This window comes from Rhopilema esculentum, chromosome 12 (assembly GCF_057945365.1).
Source record: "Rhopilema esculentum isolate cy_ngs chromosome 12, ASM5794536v1, whole genome shotgun sequence".
NCBI lineage: Eukaryota > Metazoa > Cnidaria > Scyphozoa > Rhizostomeae > Rhizostomatidae > Rhopilema > Rhopilema esculentum.
In genome coordinates, this window is record NC_142826.1 from 387,258 (window position 1) to 403,504 (window position 16,247).

Below are 16,247 nucleotides of genomic sequence, written 5' to 3' on the forward strand. Positions count from 1 at the left end.
ATTTAATTGCATCTACTTCTCAAAAATAACCATCAAACCTTTGTAGGTAAATGTGCAACATGATTTATATATCTTTATCTGTACCTTTATCCAATCTTTTTGTGTCATTTTTTTGGGGAGGGGGTAACCTCCACATACACTGGTACAATCCCCAGTCCTCTGCCTATTGAAGTTACCCCCCCCCCCCCAATTTGCAGCATAATTATTATCCCAACCATGCTTGTTGAATTTTCAAATGTTCAAGATGTATTTCAGTGAAGTTCAGTGAGTAAGGGAATGGAGAATTTGTTAGGGACAAATTGAAAAGTTGCTGTGGGCATGAAAAACTTAAATCTATGGGCAAACCATGCAGGGAATTTTTTGTTGACTTGACCTTCTGACTTTCTGATGATGTGGGAAGCACTCTTTCTGTAAACTTATTGAATCATTTACTTGCAAATGCTAGACATCTATATTGCATTTTTTCCATATGAATTTCGTTTATAACTCAATAGAGATAGAACGCTGAATGGTTCAGTTATCAAAGGATGTTTTATCAAACATGTATTGTTTTTAGCCTTTATGGTATTTTTTTGGGGGGGGGGCTGGGCTCTGGATGTGGCATCATCTGTGCTTATATAGTAACTGAAGTATCTAGTGATCATAATAAAACCCATGGAATACACGTAAACCTGATAAAAGACTCAGGGGTGTAGTGCTAGGGGGCTCAGGGGGCTGAGTAAATTGTGCAATAGCCCCTCTTGTTATTTTGCGCAACATTTTGTGCAATAGCCCCTCTTGTTATTTTGGTAGCACTGTAAGTTCTGAGTTTTCTCAACAAACAGGCACAAAATCAGGATTTGCTTGAGTTTTTCTCGCTTGGACGCCCTATGACCAAAGATCATGTGGTGATCGCAGATTGGTTTTATTTACCTTTCACGGTTTTTCGTCTAGGAAGTATTTGTTTGTCGGGCAACGTTAGCTATGACAATTTAAGTTGTGCTGTAGTGTTTTGATTCGATGAAGCACCAATCCACCACCAAAGTTCCACCTACATCTGGTTTTCACTTGCATTCCATCGATGGCTTCCTAATTGAATGAACTGAAATTGACGCCCTCCTGCAAATTGATGATGGCCTCTCCCAATTCACTCTCTAGCTCTGGAGTCACTCTAGGTAAGATGTTTTTTACATTTTCTGTTATTGAAACGCATTGCAGGAATTGTGAGCTGTTTAAAGTTAATATCATGTCAAAGTACGGTTTTGTTGCTGTCGAAGTTTTGTCTGGATTAATTTCTCTGACTAGGCCTAGGCATACTTTAATTCCTTGCTAAAAATGATCTCGACAATCAACGCTAAACCCTCTATCCACAGGGCAGTTTTTGATGGTTGAAGATATAAACCAAGCGGGAATTATCGCGTACAATCTTCGGCACTTGGATCATCATGATGTTATTATGGTAAGGAAAATTTTGGAAGAAAACTGGGAAGACGAAGAACAAATGGTCTCGAACCTACTCCAGTATCCCCATTTGATTCCAGAAGACATTCGCATGCAGAGTTTGAAAAGGGGGCTTCATGATGTGGAGAGCCCCTATTATATCCTGTCATCATCCGTGGGCTTACAACGTATTCAGCTGTGCGATGGCGACTGGGAGCAAGTTGTCGAAGGACTAAAGAAGGCTTGTCTTCACGAAACTGGCGTTGTTTCGATGAGAGCTTTCATGACTTTACAGCCTAAACTCGAATATCCAAGAGATCTGGAATTTATAATTGATATTTTAAGACAGCCCAAGTCTGCCTTATTTCAAAATACTCTGATATGGTTAACCATAAAGGCGAACGAGAAAAGTGAAATTTTAAAGATTATCGATACGGCTGGAGTTGTTGGGAAGGCGAAAAATAAAGCTGAAAAAATTATCGAAGAACAATTGAAATCAAAGGGTTCTGGTAAGTTGTTTGAATTAACTAGTAGTTGTTAGTGAACACCTCTGATTGGTATAAGTTCGCATGAACCCCCTTCTCATCGATTTGCCACTAAATTTAATCCCCATTATTCCTACTATTTGCTATGGAACGAAGGTTTTGCTCCTTTGAAGGCGAATTAACCACAGATTCCTTTGCGTTGGCGGTATCACAGATCTTTTGTGACTGGGGATTAAACCCCCAGGACACGTGTATGGAGAGTGCCAACTCATTTTATGGCCCTCTTCTGTCACAGAGTTGGAACAGATTCTCTTGCTACCAGGTTAGCATAAATACATTGCTGATATTATTGGGCATCTGATCAGTGTCAGAAAGTTATCTTTTGAAAAAGGGAAACGATAGACACTAATATATTTCGCGTCGAGAATTAGATACAAGTTAACGAAATGATTATGTAGACGGATGCCGCACTATTTTTATATATAGCGGAGAATGGCGCTGTCTTTAAATTGAATTGGGTCGAATTGATGTTGGTTAAACATGTGCAGGTGATCTGTCTGTAGGAATGATAATGAAAGTTATAAATTGGTTTCTTTCAAACAAATTTAATCGCATATTGTTCAGACACGGTTGCCATAGGTTGCACTTGCATCTGTTCTTTGCAAAACATTAACAAGCAACTGTTCAGTGATTGGTTCTAACAGGCCTCTCAGGCCATAGTTTTCAAAGTTTGGTTTGCACTGTGAGTTAGAAATGGCATAACTAGCTATTCTCATTATTGAGACGAAATGCAATTTTTGTATTTTCTACTTTTCGTTGCCCCTGAAAATTCAAATTTCCCCTTTCCTCCCAAATCAATGTTCCATTAGTAGTCCTATCATTTGTGCTTCAAAAATATGTATTGAACATTGAATCGGGGGAGGGGAAATTTTTTTCCAAAGAGAAGAGAAAACATTAACTATTCTCGTTTTCTCCATGAATCCGCAAGATTCCGTTTTTCATAGATCAAATCTAAAAACCAATCATTGTCCGTACATCTTCCCTGGCAAAAAGTCTGTTCTTTATATTAGAGGCAGTCTGTCCTCTATTCTGCTCGACTTTATTTTCACGGGAGTGAAATTCACGCACCGTTGAGCTTGATCGATTATTAAACTAGTTAAACCAATCAGAGAGAACTTTGATTCCAGAGCTTTTGAAGCAAATGGCTGTGTTCCCGTTGAAGTGTAGCTGTGGCTAGAAAAATGTGGTTCCATTTTCGGTTTGTGCAACAGATATGTCAACAGCGAAAGAAAATGCTTCCATTATCATTCAATTCAAGTAATTAAATCTTCTTGCCATTTCCGATTGCTTTTTGCTCCCAGTTTCAAATGTTTTCCATGACTGCAGCTAGGATAGTAAAAGCGAGGAGCGTAATCCGTTAAGGCGGGAAGACTAATTGTTCATATTAGCCAATCATTGAGGGGACAGACTGCCTTTCAGGTACCGATCAACATTGAGATATAAGTACAATTAGCTTGTTGGTTTTCCGAGAAGCCTTAGAGCTCCATGTCCAAAAATGGGTTTTATCAAATTGCGTGAGGAATTATTAATGTTCTTCTTGCAAGTAAACCTCTTTGTAATATAATACTTGGCTATCGTTTGTAGCCTGGAAATTGAAGTTCATTACCAGTCTGTTGGATATCCGTTAAACAAAGACATTTGAACGGCATCGTTCTCGCAAGCCTGCTAACGATCTTTAGAACGACATTCTTATGTTACATTCATTGGGCTGTTTGCTACTAGATCTTGCCATAACATCGCCTGCTTCTAACATTCTGACTTGCCCTGACGCTGACTTGAAAATCTTAATGGCTCCAGATCTACATAGATTGTGTCTTTCTAAAAGCCGTTCCTTCTTTTGTTTTGGACCACAGTAACTGGATCAACTGCCTGAAACAAAATCATCTGCCTTAGGCCTATCAATTCATGTCATTCAATGAATACGGTCCTTTATTCCCTGATAAGGCTTTTCTTCTTTCGTTTTAGATGGCGGACAGAATTTATCCTTGCAGTTTCTCAACTATATTCCCAATTTGAATGACTTTGAGTCGATGCTTGACAAGCAGGAAACGCTTTCGGATTTTTTTGTGGACTTAGACCAAGATAAAGATGGCAAGGTTTCCTTGAAGGATGTCCAAAACTTTCTAGAAGATATTGGAAAGAAGATTTCAATAGAGGAGATTAAAAAGGATTTGAATTCTGTAGATATAGATTTATGTGACAGCCTTGACAAGGATACTTTCATAGAGTTTATGTTCCCTCGTTTCCAGATGCGGTGAATGGTACTGCAAGCGAGGTTAGTCCGAACTGTACTGTAGTCTGACCCGCAATTTTTCATGGATTAACAGCGAAAGTGCCAATGTCATGCTGCCTAATGCGGCGGACAAGTGCGACGCTTTGAAATTTAGAAAGTAACAGCACAAAGATAGTATAAAGCATTTTTTTATATATCCTGAAATTCTTGAATAGATATACCTTGAATGATTCTTGAAATTGTCCACTGAAACTTTCAAAGAAACATGGAAATGTAAAAAATATTTGGAATTTTAAAGGAGTCTTGTTGCTACCAGTATTGTCCGACTGCGGAGAGATCCACATGAAAAATTTGATTTATAGGACATTGTTGGGCTGTATTCATATTTTTGAGACAGGGAAGGTATTGGTAACCAAAATTTGCTTGCAAGTACTTACCAGGAGCGGATCCAGACTATAGCAACTGTAGTTCGAGCTATAGTCAGATCCTCCATGTTTGATTTTTAGAGTTCAAGGTTTCCTTGCAGTCCCAAAAAATGTGTTTGTCAAATAGAGATAGAATTTATCCCCGCAAGTGTTCATTCTTTCTCTGCTATATCAGCGTCTCCGGTTATTAAATGAGGTTAACAAACTGAAAATGTGTCATCACAATGCCTCTGAAATATGTCAAACACTGCTCCAGATAAGATATAAAACACTGAGCACACAATGGTCTAATATTAAAATTTAGGCGAATTAGAAGTTCCGTTCTTTGTTGAGAGTAAACAACCAGAGTTGAGCTATAGTGGGTATTCCGAGCTATAGTCGATCTCAGGATTTGCTCTGGAAAATGCATCAAAGACAATGAAACTCGTACTACAATTTTTGGCGCGAGCTTTAGTGAAGCTATAGTCAAGTTTGAAAATAGCCTTTAAACCAATAGAATATGAGTATCCACAGTACTTCTCCGGTAATGTAGCTTCAAAGGCTAGGGTCTGCTAGGAAATAGGAAAAGGAAATTCAAAGGAATACTTATGAATACAAAGCGGCTATGAACACACATGGTTACAGCATTTGCCCATATAGTGGGCGTGTCCTACAAATAAAGGGGGTGTGGTCCTAATCCCAAAAGATTTGATTGTTGTCGTAGTTCATCAGCCTTTAGAGTCAACCTTCAGAGACAACCTTCAGAGTAGGCCTTCAGAGTAGGCCTTCAGAGTAGGCCTTCAGAGTAGGCCTTCAGAGTAGGCCTTCAGAGTAGGCCTTCAGCTTTTCCAAATGCACTTGGCGATCAGTGTTATATTTATAATCCTTCAAGTTTAATAAAATGAAAGAACGCTGCAAAAATGCCTAACTTCCCAGCTGAACTGAACTGTCTAGGTATGCGTCCATTAGGTCAAGAGAATTGAATGATTACATTGATGTAGCTACTATATGAACCTTTATTAGACCTCGCAAAAGAGAGTTTCTTACTTTGGTAAAGCAAGTTAAGGAAAGCAATCCTATCACAAGATCTTGTCGCTGTTTTCTGCAATATCCAGGCTGGTTTGAGAGAGTAGCCAGAATTTCTATTCAGAATTTCAAAGCCGACTGCGTTCATGATGTAATGAAACCAATTTTAGTTCGTCAGGTTCTTTGCGAGAAACCCATCAGCCAAAAGAGCGGCTGGAAATCGGTTTCTATCTTTTTTTAAGGGCTGACTAATTGCAAACAGTAAGCGACGTGACGGGGATAGGATTGTCAAATGCTTTGGGGACATGGTTATATGCATGCGTTACTGATTTTTGCCTTAAAAAGCGACGATGGTCTTTAAAGTTGCACCGCATCAATTCAGCTTTTTTGCGTCATTCATTTCATTTCATTTAATCTTGTTTATGCTTAATATCCATTCAGTTACGATATATAAAAAGAAAAGAAAATTACAATGCAAATTTGCGAAGGTTACTCTAAAGATTTAATATATATTTTCTGATCTTTCATTGATTCGTGCCGAGATTTTAGTTCTTGTTTATTAAATCGTACGATTGAATCGACATCTCTTTAGGATTTTGGGATATTGTCCAAAACAACTGGGCAAGCATACCAATGTACCAATTTTGACACGTGGATATCCTTCCTATTCCTTGTGTTGTATTTTGATATGGTAGATCTTTCAATCTGTCAAGAAAGAAAAAAACTTCAAAAGACAGATTTATGTTGTAACGGCCTTCCCCTTTAGATATAGGAATTGCTCATGGTAAATTGCTTTAAGAAACAGGGGCGTACTCAGGCGGACAAGAGCCCAACCAGTTTAACAATTTGAATTCCTTGGTTTTAAAGTTAGCAAATGAATCATAGCTTTTTTTGCTGGTAAAGACCAACTTATTTGTCTGATAAAGAATTTCTATTGTTATCAATTTCTTTAAAAGTTGGGTAACAATACAGTAGCTATGATAAAAGCTAATTTAGGTCAACTAAAAATTACAATACACATATAATAAATAATTTTGAATAGTTGTTGATAGAGCAAGCACAGTAAACATAACAATAAGAAAAATCAGTTTAAAAAACATTAAAATCAAATGTCCTTAGTTTGGAATAAATGTTTTACATAGGCGGCAATGACAGGTTACTTGAGCTCAGTAAGAGCTGTAGAAAACCTTTGATAAATTTTGGGACGGTAGCCCAGACTTACGGGCCTCTTAAGCGCTTGGTTTTTAAGCCATATGTAATAGTTTATATTTTAGGAAGAGAATAATTATTAGCGTTCCCACAGATTATGCTGAATATATGTTCAAAAAACTTCTCATAAAGGCTGGATTCTAGCTAGTACATTTCGGTTATGAGGAGCTCCAGGCTTCATTGGTGCACAGTCATATATTTATCTTTATCCATCAGCATATTTGCATATCTCAATATCATCAATAGAATTAACAAATCGTTCAAATAGATGTTTAGAAGCAGAGGTCCTAAAACCGATCCCTATGGAACAGCCAAGTTCAGTTTCTGCTAAGAACTAAACGAACGATTCATTTAGGCTCGTTGCTGCCTATCACTCAAATAAGTATGCAGAATGGTCAACGCATCGTGGTTGAAACCGTAAGTATGAAGTTTAGTGATAAGGAGATATGAAACAGCACGACATATGAAACAGGCCTAGCCTTTCAGACTGACGGCGTGTTGATCTGGTTGTGGTAAATGTTCTTAGTGCGTGTATAGTAGAGAGTAGTCGTTCCATTTATTTTTGCCTCAGTTCTGAAAATATGAAATCATTCAAAGTGTATTCTAGTTGCCATTATATAAGAAAAGCATTCACAAAGATATGACTAAGTTTTACTCACTCAATTTTGACTCATTTCTCACTCGTTATTATCATCAGCTGAATTGATCATCATCAGCTGAATTGATCATCGTCAGTTTTTATCGTTAGATAAATGTGTTCTTTATTTATTTCATTTCATTTTGTTTTTCTTTTAGGTCGTCTATTTAATGTTTAAGTTTTGATTTTAATCTCTGTGTCCAAATGGCCCGGAGGTAGTCATAGCCTTCTGCTCCCCTGGGTATCGTCAAAAAAGTATCGTATAGTTTGTACAGTAATTTTGTAAAGTATCGTTGTAGATCTGTATTGTAATCTTTTAATGGATTAGTTCGACTTTATCGGTCTAAAAGTCGTTAGCATAAGTTCCATCAGAAGAGACCTTCGTATTCACAGTATGAAACAGGGAAGTGTAAGGATCTACAGTTTCTTCAACGAAAAAGCTGCGCATGTGCGAAATATTTCAGTAGTCAGTACTAAGATGTAAGCGATGATTTTTAACGAAATTCCGACAGATATGAGAGAGAACCCTACTCTCAAACACTTTGAAAACAGCCTTAAGTGTTTTTAAAGGACTGATAGTATCTCTTTCCTGAATACCAAATCAGAAAATTTAGGAAAATCAATACTTTGGGATCAATTTTGATGCTTTATCACCAGTGGGTAGCTACTTTAGGTAGTAAACCAAATCTGAACACGACAACATTTTCAAAGAAAGCAGTTTTACTTCAGAAGTTCTCCACTCTCATTTAACAAAGTGAGGTTCGTGTTCACAAGAATTTTATAGGCTCTGTCTTCCGGGGCTTCGTGGCGAATCAATTCTAGAGAGGGCCAGAAAGAAAAGTTTTCCGACAAGACTTTTGTGAATTATCTTAATCAAATAGAAGCATTCCATGTTAGTGTAAGGAGGGAGAGAAGCATATATCCTTTGCTTTAGCTGGAAAGATATATAAAATGCACTTTTATCTTTGTGGCTTTTTTTAAACTTGCTGTGAAAGTTCCTGACATCTTGCAACCTTGTAGATTAGTAGATGAGGACAAGGGTAAAGTTACTACCTGGGGTGGCACCGGGTGCCGCCGATGGAAACAATTTTTTATAATTTTAATCATTAATTTCCACAATTTTTTATAATCTTAATCCGGCGAACTTGAAGCATTAAGTCTTTATTTTCCAAAATTGAATATCCACTGACAGAAAGCGATGGTATTGATCGACTTTTTCCTTGTTTTACCTTATGCAACATAACTGCATAAATTTTCAAATCTGGAACAAAGTTTTCAAACTTGGTGATAAACACAAAATTGGCACTGTCCCGGTCTTCAATATAAAATAAAGATATAATTTATGACAAATGTTGCAAATTTCCATAACCAAATTTGACCCTTGAAGATTCGGATTTTAACTGACAAAATCCGAGCAGCAAACCACACTATGGTAGAAGTCAGTAAATCCTGAGAAATCATTTTGTTTTTGTGGAAATCTAGTATTTTCTTTACAAAAGTGAGTTGCTTCTCGATAACATGATAATTATTTTAGTCCAAGTAATTTATGTCGCTAAAAGGTACGTTTCACTTCTCCTTTTACCCAAAGCTCAAGTTTGAGAATTTTCCGACATAACATGATTTTTCCGAAAATCTGTCAAACTTTGTTCTTTGGAAAATGATTTTTCCAAAAATCTGTCAAACTTTGAAGGCAGAGGGGGTCACGGCCCCCCTGCCCCCGGCCACGACGCCCGTGTCTGTCTTAGAGCAAAAAGATTGACAACTGAAAGTAAGCTGAGTCCATATCGAACTATCTGTTGCACAAAGCAAATCTTTAACTACCGGCTTATCTGTTAAAACCTTTGAAGATCCTTTTCAAAAATACATTAGTGTTTACTTGCTCATGTTCTTTACCGATTGAAGCACTAGGATCAGCTGATAAATCGCGCAAACATTAATTGGCAAACGTAGAAATTCAGAAGAAATATTAATGACAGGTGATTTGTGTTCGCTGCAGGGGGATTTCGCCTGTATTTAAGTTTCGCAGTTGCCACGACAACGGCATAGATGCGGATTTAGAACGTTCTTCTCTGTTTTATTAGTTCTTAATGATAGTAACAAGGAAATGAGATACACATGCTGGAAATGCTGGAAATCGCCTACCAGTCCTTCTCCTTGTTATCAAGCCAAACATGTTAATGCAAATTGTTCTTTACTTCTCTTGAAATTCAATATTGAAGTGTCAAACGATGGTCAGAAATAAGAAGCGATTTATTCGCTCGTCCTCCTAGAAATTTAATACTTCCACTTTAGCCTAAGGCCTGTCTATTTTCATAATGTCTTAATGAGGTTATGGTATGAATTATTTTGGTTAAAACTACAATAAAACCTGATTCGTTGTATTTCAGTCACTATGCCAAACTTTTCGTCGTAGTACCCCCGTAACAGCCGAAAATGTTTCGTGAAGCAAAGCTGGGTCTTTATTGAACCCGAGAGCGTAGGAGAAGCAAATCCTGTCTGATATTTTATCCGTGACACTTCATTGTGGGATTAATCTCGCTGTAAACAAAGACCTTCTTTGACTGAGTTGCAAGGTTCTGCACTATCTGTGCGGGTGACGCAGTATTGCGTTGGTGTTGTTAATGACGTACCAGGTAGTTTTGTAGAGCAGGTCAAAGAATCGAGAAAGGAAGTTGGTTCAGTTTTATATTAGCATCTTTGTCTGACAAGCAATGATTTAGTAAGACGAATATGAAAGGAAGGAAAAGTCACTTGATCAAACAAGAATCCAAGAAAAAAGACGTTAAGAAAGTAAAGTTTCCACAAGACCTTGTCTTTGATGAAATTGTGAAAGAGGGCGATAGTTCTGAGATAGTCAGCTTTTTGAGACGTACAAGTGTGGATGTGGATGTAAACAAACGGAATAAAGATGGCAGTACTGCTTTGGAAGACCTGATAAAAAATAGCAATTTGAAGTGCGTCCGAGTTATGATTAGTTTAGGGGCTGATGTCAATCGAGCCGATGAAGAAGGTCAGTTCAACTCCCATTTTGTACTTGCACTGATCTACATTCCTTAAGAAATTAAAGTATGATGACGACTCAAGTTCAGAGTCTTCGTACCTCTGCAGAAACCTTCGTTGCATCTGCTACTAAATCGCTTCAACAGATGTGTATAATGGAATCGGATTACTTACTGTTTGTCTTGGTCAAATCACAATTTAGGACTTTTTTTTTCTTAAAGCTGACTTCTCTGGGCATTTACCTTCTTATTTTTTTAAAGTTCTTAAGTGCACTGTCTAACATTGATTAACTGTTAAATGCTAGTCGACTCATTGAAAAACGAGTTTATTTTCCGGAAAATCCCATTTATGTAGATCTAGAAAATCTGTTTTGCTTAAAAAACCATACCTTACTATGAATTTTGATCTAAACAGAGTTGAATCCTTTACTCGCTATGAATCTGAGGTTGTGTTTTGATTTTTCTCACTAATCTCCAAACCTTTGTAATATTTCATTTAAAGGGCAGACCCCGCTGCATTATGCGAGTCGGTACGGGGACTTCAATGTGGCGAAGCTCCTGTTGGAATCGAATGCAGATCCGAATGTCGTTGACAACCGAGGCCTCCTGCCCATCGACTACACGGATAACTTTGAGCTGATTGAGCTACTAGTTTCTCACTCTAATTCATCTGCTGGACAAGACGAAACATTTCATACTTTTTGCTCTGGAGATGAAACGAGTCATTGATTCGAATTGTTGTCGTTGTTGTGTTTAACATAAATTTTATCGCAGTTAGAAACATTATCTCTACAAATTCGAACACTCTGTGCAAATTCGTAGACAGACTTTGGACTGTGAGTCAGTTACACAGTTGACCAGTTCAAAGTGAAGGTGATTTTAAAAAAACTCATTTTGATAAATATTGGCAAACGAAGCCCGGGTTCGCTTTACCCCACTCAACAGGCTCAAAACTCAACCCAACTCCCCCTACTCAAGAGAATAAATTTTCAGATCAAGTTTTGTACATGTATTCAAAGAAAATGTTGTCTTGCTTTCAAAGGAACATTGTTCCATGTTTTGAGAGCTAAGGATGGAGACTTTGAATTTTGCATTTAAAGCTATTTTTGGCATTGTGAGCTGCTCCCAAAAAGCGTCTCTAAACATTGTCATCTGGTATGCTAAGGGCTATTTATTCATTACCTTGTCAAGTCACTTGTCTTTATTTTCTATGATATATAGCTGTAATGTATGATATGTGTAAGGGCTTTTGTAGCCAAAAAAGCAATTCTTCCTTTCTATAATCTCTGTAATCTAACTATGTAACTAAGTTTTACTTAAAAAGTTATTTGTTGGTTAAGAGCTTGTAAGGTATAAAGGCTATGAATTCAATTCAGAGTTGAAAACTGTGCAGATAGTTCTACAATGTAACCGTAAAATGTATTTTAACTGAAACTGTATTTTATGCTCTCTGATGCTTTTCCTGAAATCTTGGTATTCATAGAAAAGCAATCATTTTAGATTGCAATCAAATGTAGACCTTCTTGCTGGCAAGAGGGCTTGCTGGTTTTCATATGAATCGGTTTGGAAGAGGGCTAGTACTCCAAAGAATGAAGACCAAGCCTACAAGTGAGTAATCACCAACAATGATCGGGACAGGACCCAAATCAAAAGGATTGCCAAATAATGCTTTCCTACCAAATCACAAACATCCTCTACCAATTGTCTGTTTGACGAAGAGAGGTTTTATTACGTTGGCAGAAATAAAATGTTTCCTTACTTGCTCGAAGGAAAGCATTATAACAAGAGCTTCCATTGAAGAGTTAGTTCTCTAGTTGTAACTACTCGATGATCACGCTAGTACCTTTTGATGAATCACATAATGTTTTTGGACTTTGATTTTATATTTTTACTTTAGGATAAATGATGTTTGAATTGGTTTCAATCTGGGACCTTGAATGTTCAGAAAATACCTTGTCTTGCTTGAATGTCATGTCTGGAGCTCACTAATAAAGAAGCAAAATGATGATGTCGCAAAATCTTTTTTTTAAATGTTTGAATTATTAACACCAAGCCCGGAGAAACATCATGAAACAAATCGAACTGTGCAAAGCAAAATGATTACAGGTTTCTACCTCCTGGTTCTAAGCCTTATGAATCAAGCCAAAATAACAGTAACCCGTTTGCAAACTTAATATTTTTAGCAATCAAGAAAACATCATATAAATTAAGTTTTAAGATCTTAACATGACGACATTAGTGCTTCAGTAACTGACCTGAAAAAATATTACAATACATTTTACTCAGAAAAACTGTCTCCTTTGTCTCGCAAATTCTTTAACTTTATTCCCAATTTTGTACAATTACCTTTACGCTCAGGTACGTGGTATCTTTCTTTCATAACTTAAAAACAACGAGGAACACATGACATCTGCTATCGCCCTGTAGAAGCTGACACATTTCGTGGCAGGAATCGTGCAACAGCTTTTCCTTCCCACCAAATCTGGTAGGATTATTCGCACCTTAAACAACACAATCCCCCCCCCTCCCGGACATTTCACCAAAAAAAAAATCTTTTGACTTTTTCCTGCTAAATTTATAGGAGTATAGTTTATAGACTTTAAAAGCAATGTAAGTGTATCCCTTGAAACTTCAAAGATCTCCGATTATGCAAATCATTTCAAATGTTACTTTTGATATCATAAAGCGTGATTTCCAACAAAGATCTCAAGTAGGAGAACAATTTGCTACTCTGCTTGCTTGTAAGTTCTATCCGAGATCTGTTTGAGATTTGTTCTACCTGAGAACAAAGAGATAAAGTGCGGTAATTTAGTGTACCGAGAGCTTTTTGCATATGTTCTTTTACTGCAAATATTTTTCGTGCATTGCCACATGCAATATGTATAAATCAACCTGATCAACACGTTTTATACATAAGATTCACGTCTCTCTTTTAAGAAATACGTCAGACCAAGCAGGTTTAAAGATTCTTAACATTTTGCTGATTTGAGCCTGGCGATGTTTATTAGATATTTCTTAGTATTTAGGTAATTTGGGCATCGTGTCTCTTTTTCCAATGTTTCTTAGGGCCTAATCAATATATCGGCTGAAGAAAGCGAGATCCCGGTTTACAGGGCTAGCCCGCTTGTCATATGATAGCATGCTAGTTTTTAACAGCATTTGACTGCAAAGGTGAGATAAAGGCAAAGCGGGCTAGCCCGGTTAACCGAGCCCATATGATTAGCCCCTTAAAGAAAAACGACGTGGACCTGCTCGTCGTCACTTTCTATTTCTTCGCCCTCTTTTGAACGAAATTGTTCAAAGATACGGAAATGGCTTAAACATTTTTTCCTAGCAGACATTAATAAACAATTTCAGCGTGAAAAACGGTCGAACAAAGAGTTGTCCGAAATTTACTTTTACGAAAATAAGAGTTGTTCGAAAGTTTTACACGCCGAAAGTTGTTGCATAAACTGCACATGCACATTTTTAAAACTGACTGAAGCAGGAAAAACGAAACAATAGGTTTCTTTGCAATCTTTAAATGTGAGTTGATCTGCAAAATTTTTAAAAACATTTGTTCTTTCAAGCTAATAGAAATATCAGTCCAAACAACTACACGCTTCTTTTGTGAGGAACCGCAATACAAGAAACCTGTATGTAGGAGGCCTAAAGTTTAGAAAACTGATACTACACACTAGAGACAAAATCTCTAGGAACTTTTCAATTGTGAACATTTTACTCACAGCAAACAATCAGGAATTAGAACGCCGGTTCCATTCATATTGAGTCAAAACTCACATAAATAGTGCGAGTATTTCTCAAAAGTTCCGAGTCTGTCGACGGTGCGAGTGAAGACTACGTTACATCAAAGGATATCAATGGAATCATAATTAATGGTGGAATAGACATGCTGCCTCTTTGTTCAGGGCCCACATCACTAATTTGAAAGTAAGGGGAGAGCCAAGGCCAGCAATAGTAGGGGCCAAGGCTACTTTTTTACAGATATGTACTTTGACCAATATTAAGCTTCTTTCTTGCCTTCTTTGGCCTCCTATACGTAGGTTCCTGAAGCGACTAAATGTGCAGCATCTTTGCATGCGTCTTTGCATGTAACTAAATGTGCAGTTAAAATCAAGAAACTATTAAGGAACTCTTGCTACTGCAAAATGAACAATACACACATACATACATACATACACATATACACACATACATACATACATACATACATACATACATACGTACATACGTACATGCGATATTTGTTATTGCAGGTTACGCTAAAGTCAGCTTATGCTGATGTAGACCTGCATATACTACTAATAAATGAAAAGTTTTCCTGAAAGTATACAGAAATGTTAAAATTATTCAGTAATAAAAGCCCTCAAGCCTAGTTGTTAAAATACAAGTTTCAGATTTAAAAGAAAATTTATTTATAAAATCAATATGTAATTTGATGTTGTTCTTGAATTCTTGTGTCTTTTCTTTCTCTTTTACACTGTTGTCAATTACATTCCACAGAAGAAATCCTCTTCATCTAAGACTCTTTCTGCCAATGTCTCTCGCATTATGTCAAACTGCAATTTATTCCGAGCTCTATTCCCTCGTTTTTTAAAAGGCCCTGAGAGTAGAACAGGGCAGTTTCCATAATAGATTGTGTGCATGTAGGCTGGCAGCCTTTTCTTATAAATATAACTTATTGGCTGCCATTTTACTTTGCTCATCATCTCTTCATTGGTAAGGGTTCTATCTTTGATCTTGTGTATGAAGCCCTGCTATGTAGATTATCTATACCATCCATATGTCATAGTTTGTCATAGTTTTGAAATATATGTCCTCTTGAATCTTGATAGGTAAATACTTTAGTCTTCTCATCTTTTTAGATTTGCTATGAAAACTCGTTGTTAGTTCGTAGCCATTTTTAACTAAGATGACTTTTCCAGCTTAGTTTGTTGTCAATTTTGACCTCCAGGGAAGTGCTCTCTGTAACATATTTTATCATTTCATTCCCAAACATAACAGGCTGTAGAAGCCAAGAATAAGGAGCTTTAGACATTAGGCCTTGAGTTTAGAAAATCGACACTAGACATTAGAAAATCGTGCAACATCCAGACTAGGGGGTGGAGTCATCAATGGAAAAATTTACCGACGAAGACATAGATGGGGAAGAATTTAGGTGCTATTTCACCTAATGATAGATGATTTCACCGACAAACTAAGGATCGGTTCTTCGAGATATGACTGGTCATACTTTGCTATTATCATGAAACCTTATCGTGTGTCATGTAGAATGTTTCTTTATGTTACTGATATTTTGCAGGTAATGGTCAAAGCAATTTCCAGACCACCGTTTGGAATCAGAGAAGGTCCATATTTTTCATCTACCACTTTCTCAAAAAGTTACCTTCGTGTTTCAAAATATAAAAAATTGGCCTTGATATGAAATTGGTCTTGATATCTCACGAGGGACCTGACCCATCAAGCAACAGTACTTAGATCACATTCCAGATAAACATTTGTCCAAAAATATATCTGTCCAAGGTGCCAAAAACATTTCTAAAAACATTTTTACCGAACTTTTTCGTCCGAACTTTTATTCGCTGAAAACCATTCTAATACAATTTAACTATTTCTGCATATTGTAGGCTAAACCATCATTTTTCAAACATGTTTTTCGGAACCTATTCTGACGTTTTATGCTCTGAGGAGTGTCAGACGAAAAAGCTTTAAGTATGTTGTAAAATGTTTGCTTTTTTCAAAGCCATTTTCAAATTCTGTACCGCAAAAAAAATT

General features: G+C 37.0%; 2 protein-coding genes across 2 annotated transcripts; both read left to right on the forward strand.

Annotated features, from left to right (window-relative positions):
- The first annotated feature begins 648 nt into the window (after positions 1–648).
- Positions 649–4,415, forward strand: LOC135681451 (uncharacterized). The gene is made up of 3 exons (XM_065195933.2): positions 649–1,154; positions 1,353–1,928; positions 3,930–4,415. The coding sequence occupies exons 1-3, from the start codon at positions 1,109–1,111 to the stop codon at positions 4,220–4,222; spliced, it is 915 nt and encodes a 304-aa protein (XP_065052005.2). The 5' UTR covers positions 649–1,108; the 3' UTR covers positions 4,223–4,415.
- Positions 4,416–9,299: 4,884 nt separating this feature from the next.
- LOC148958676 (uncharacterized) lies at positions 9,300–13,021 on the forward strand. Its single transcript, XM_089111699.1, has 2 exons — positions 9,300–10,483; positions 10,975–13,021. Exons 1-2 carry the CDS (start codon positions 10,204–10,206, stop codon positions 11,199–11,201), a joined length of 507 nt encoding a protein of 168 aa, XP_088967825.1. The 5' UTR covers positions 9,300–10,203; the 3' UTR covers positions 11,202–13,021.
- The last annotated feature ends 3,226 nt before the right edge of the window (positions 13,022–16,247 follow it).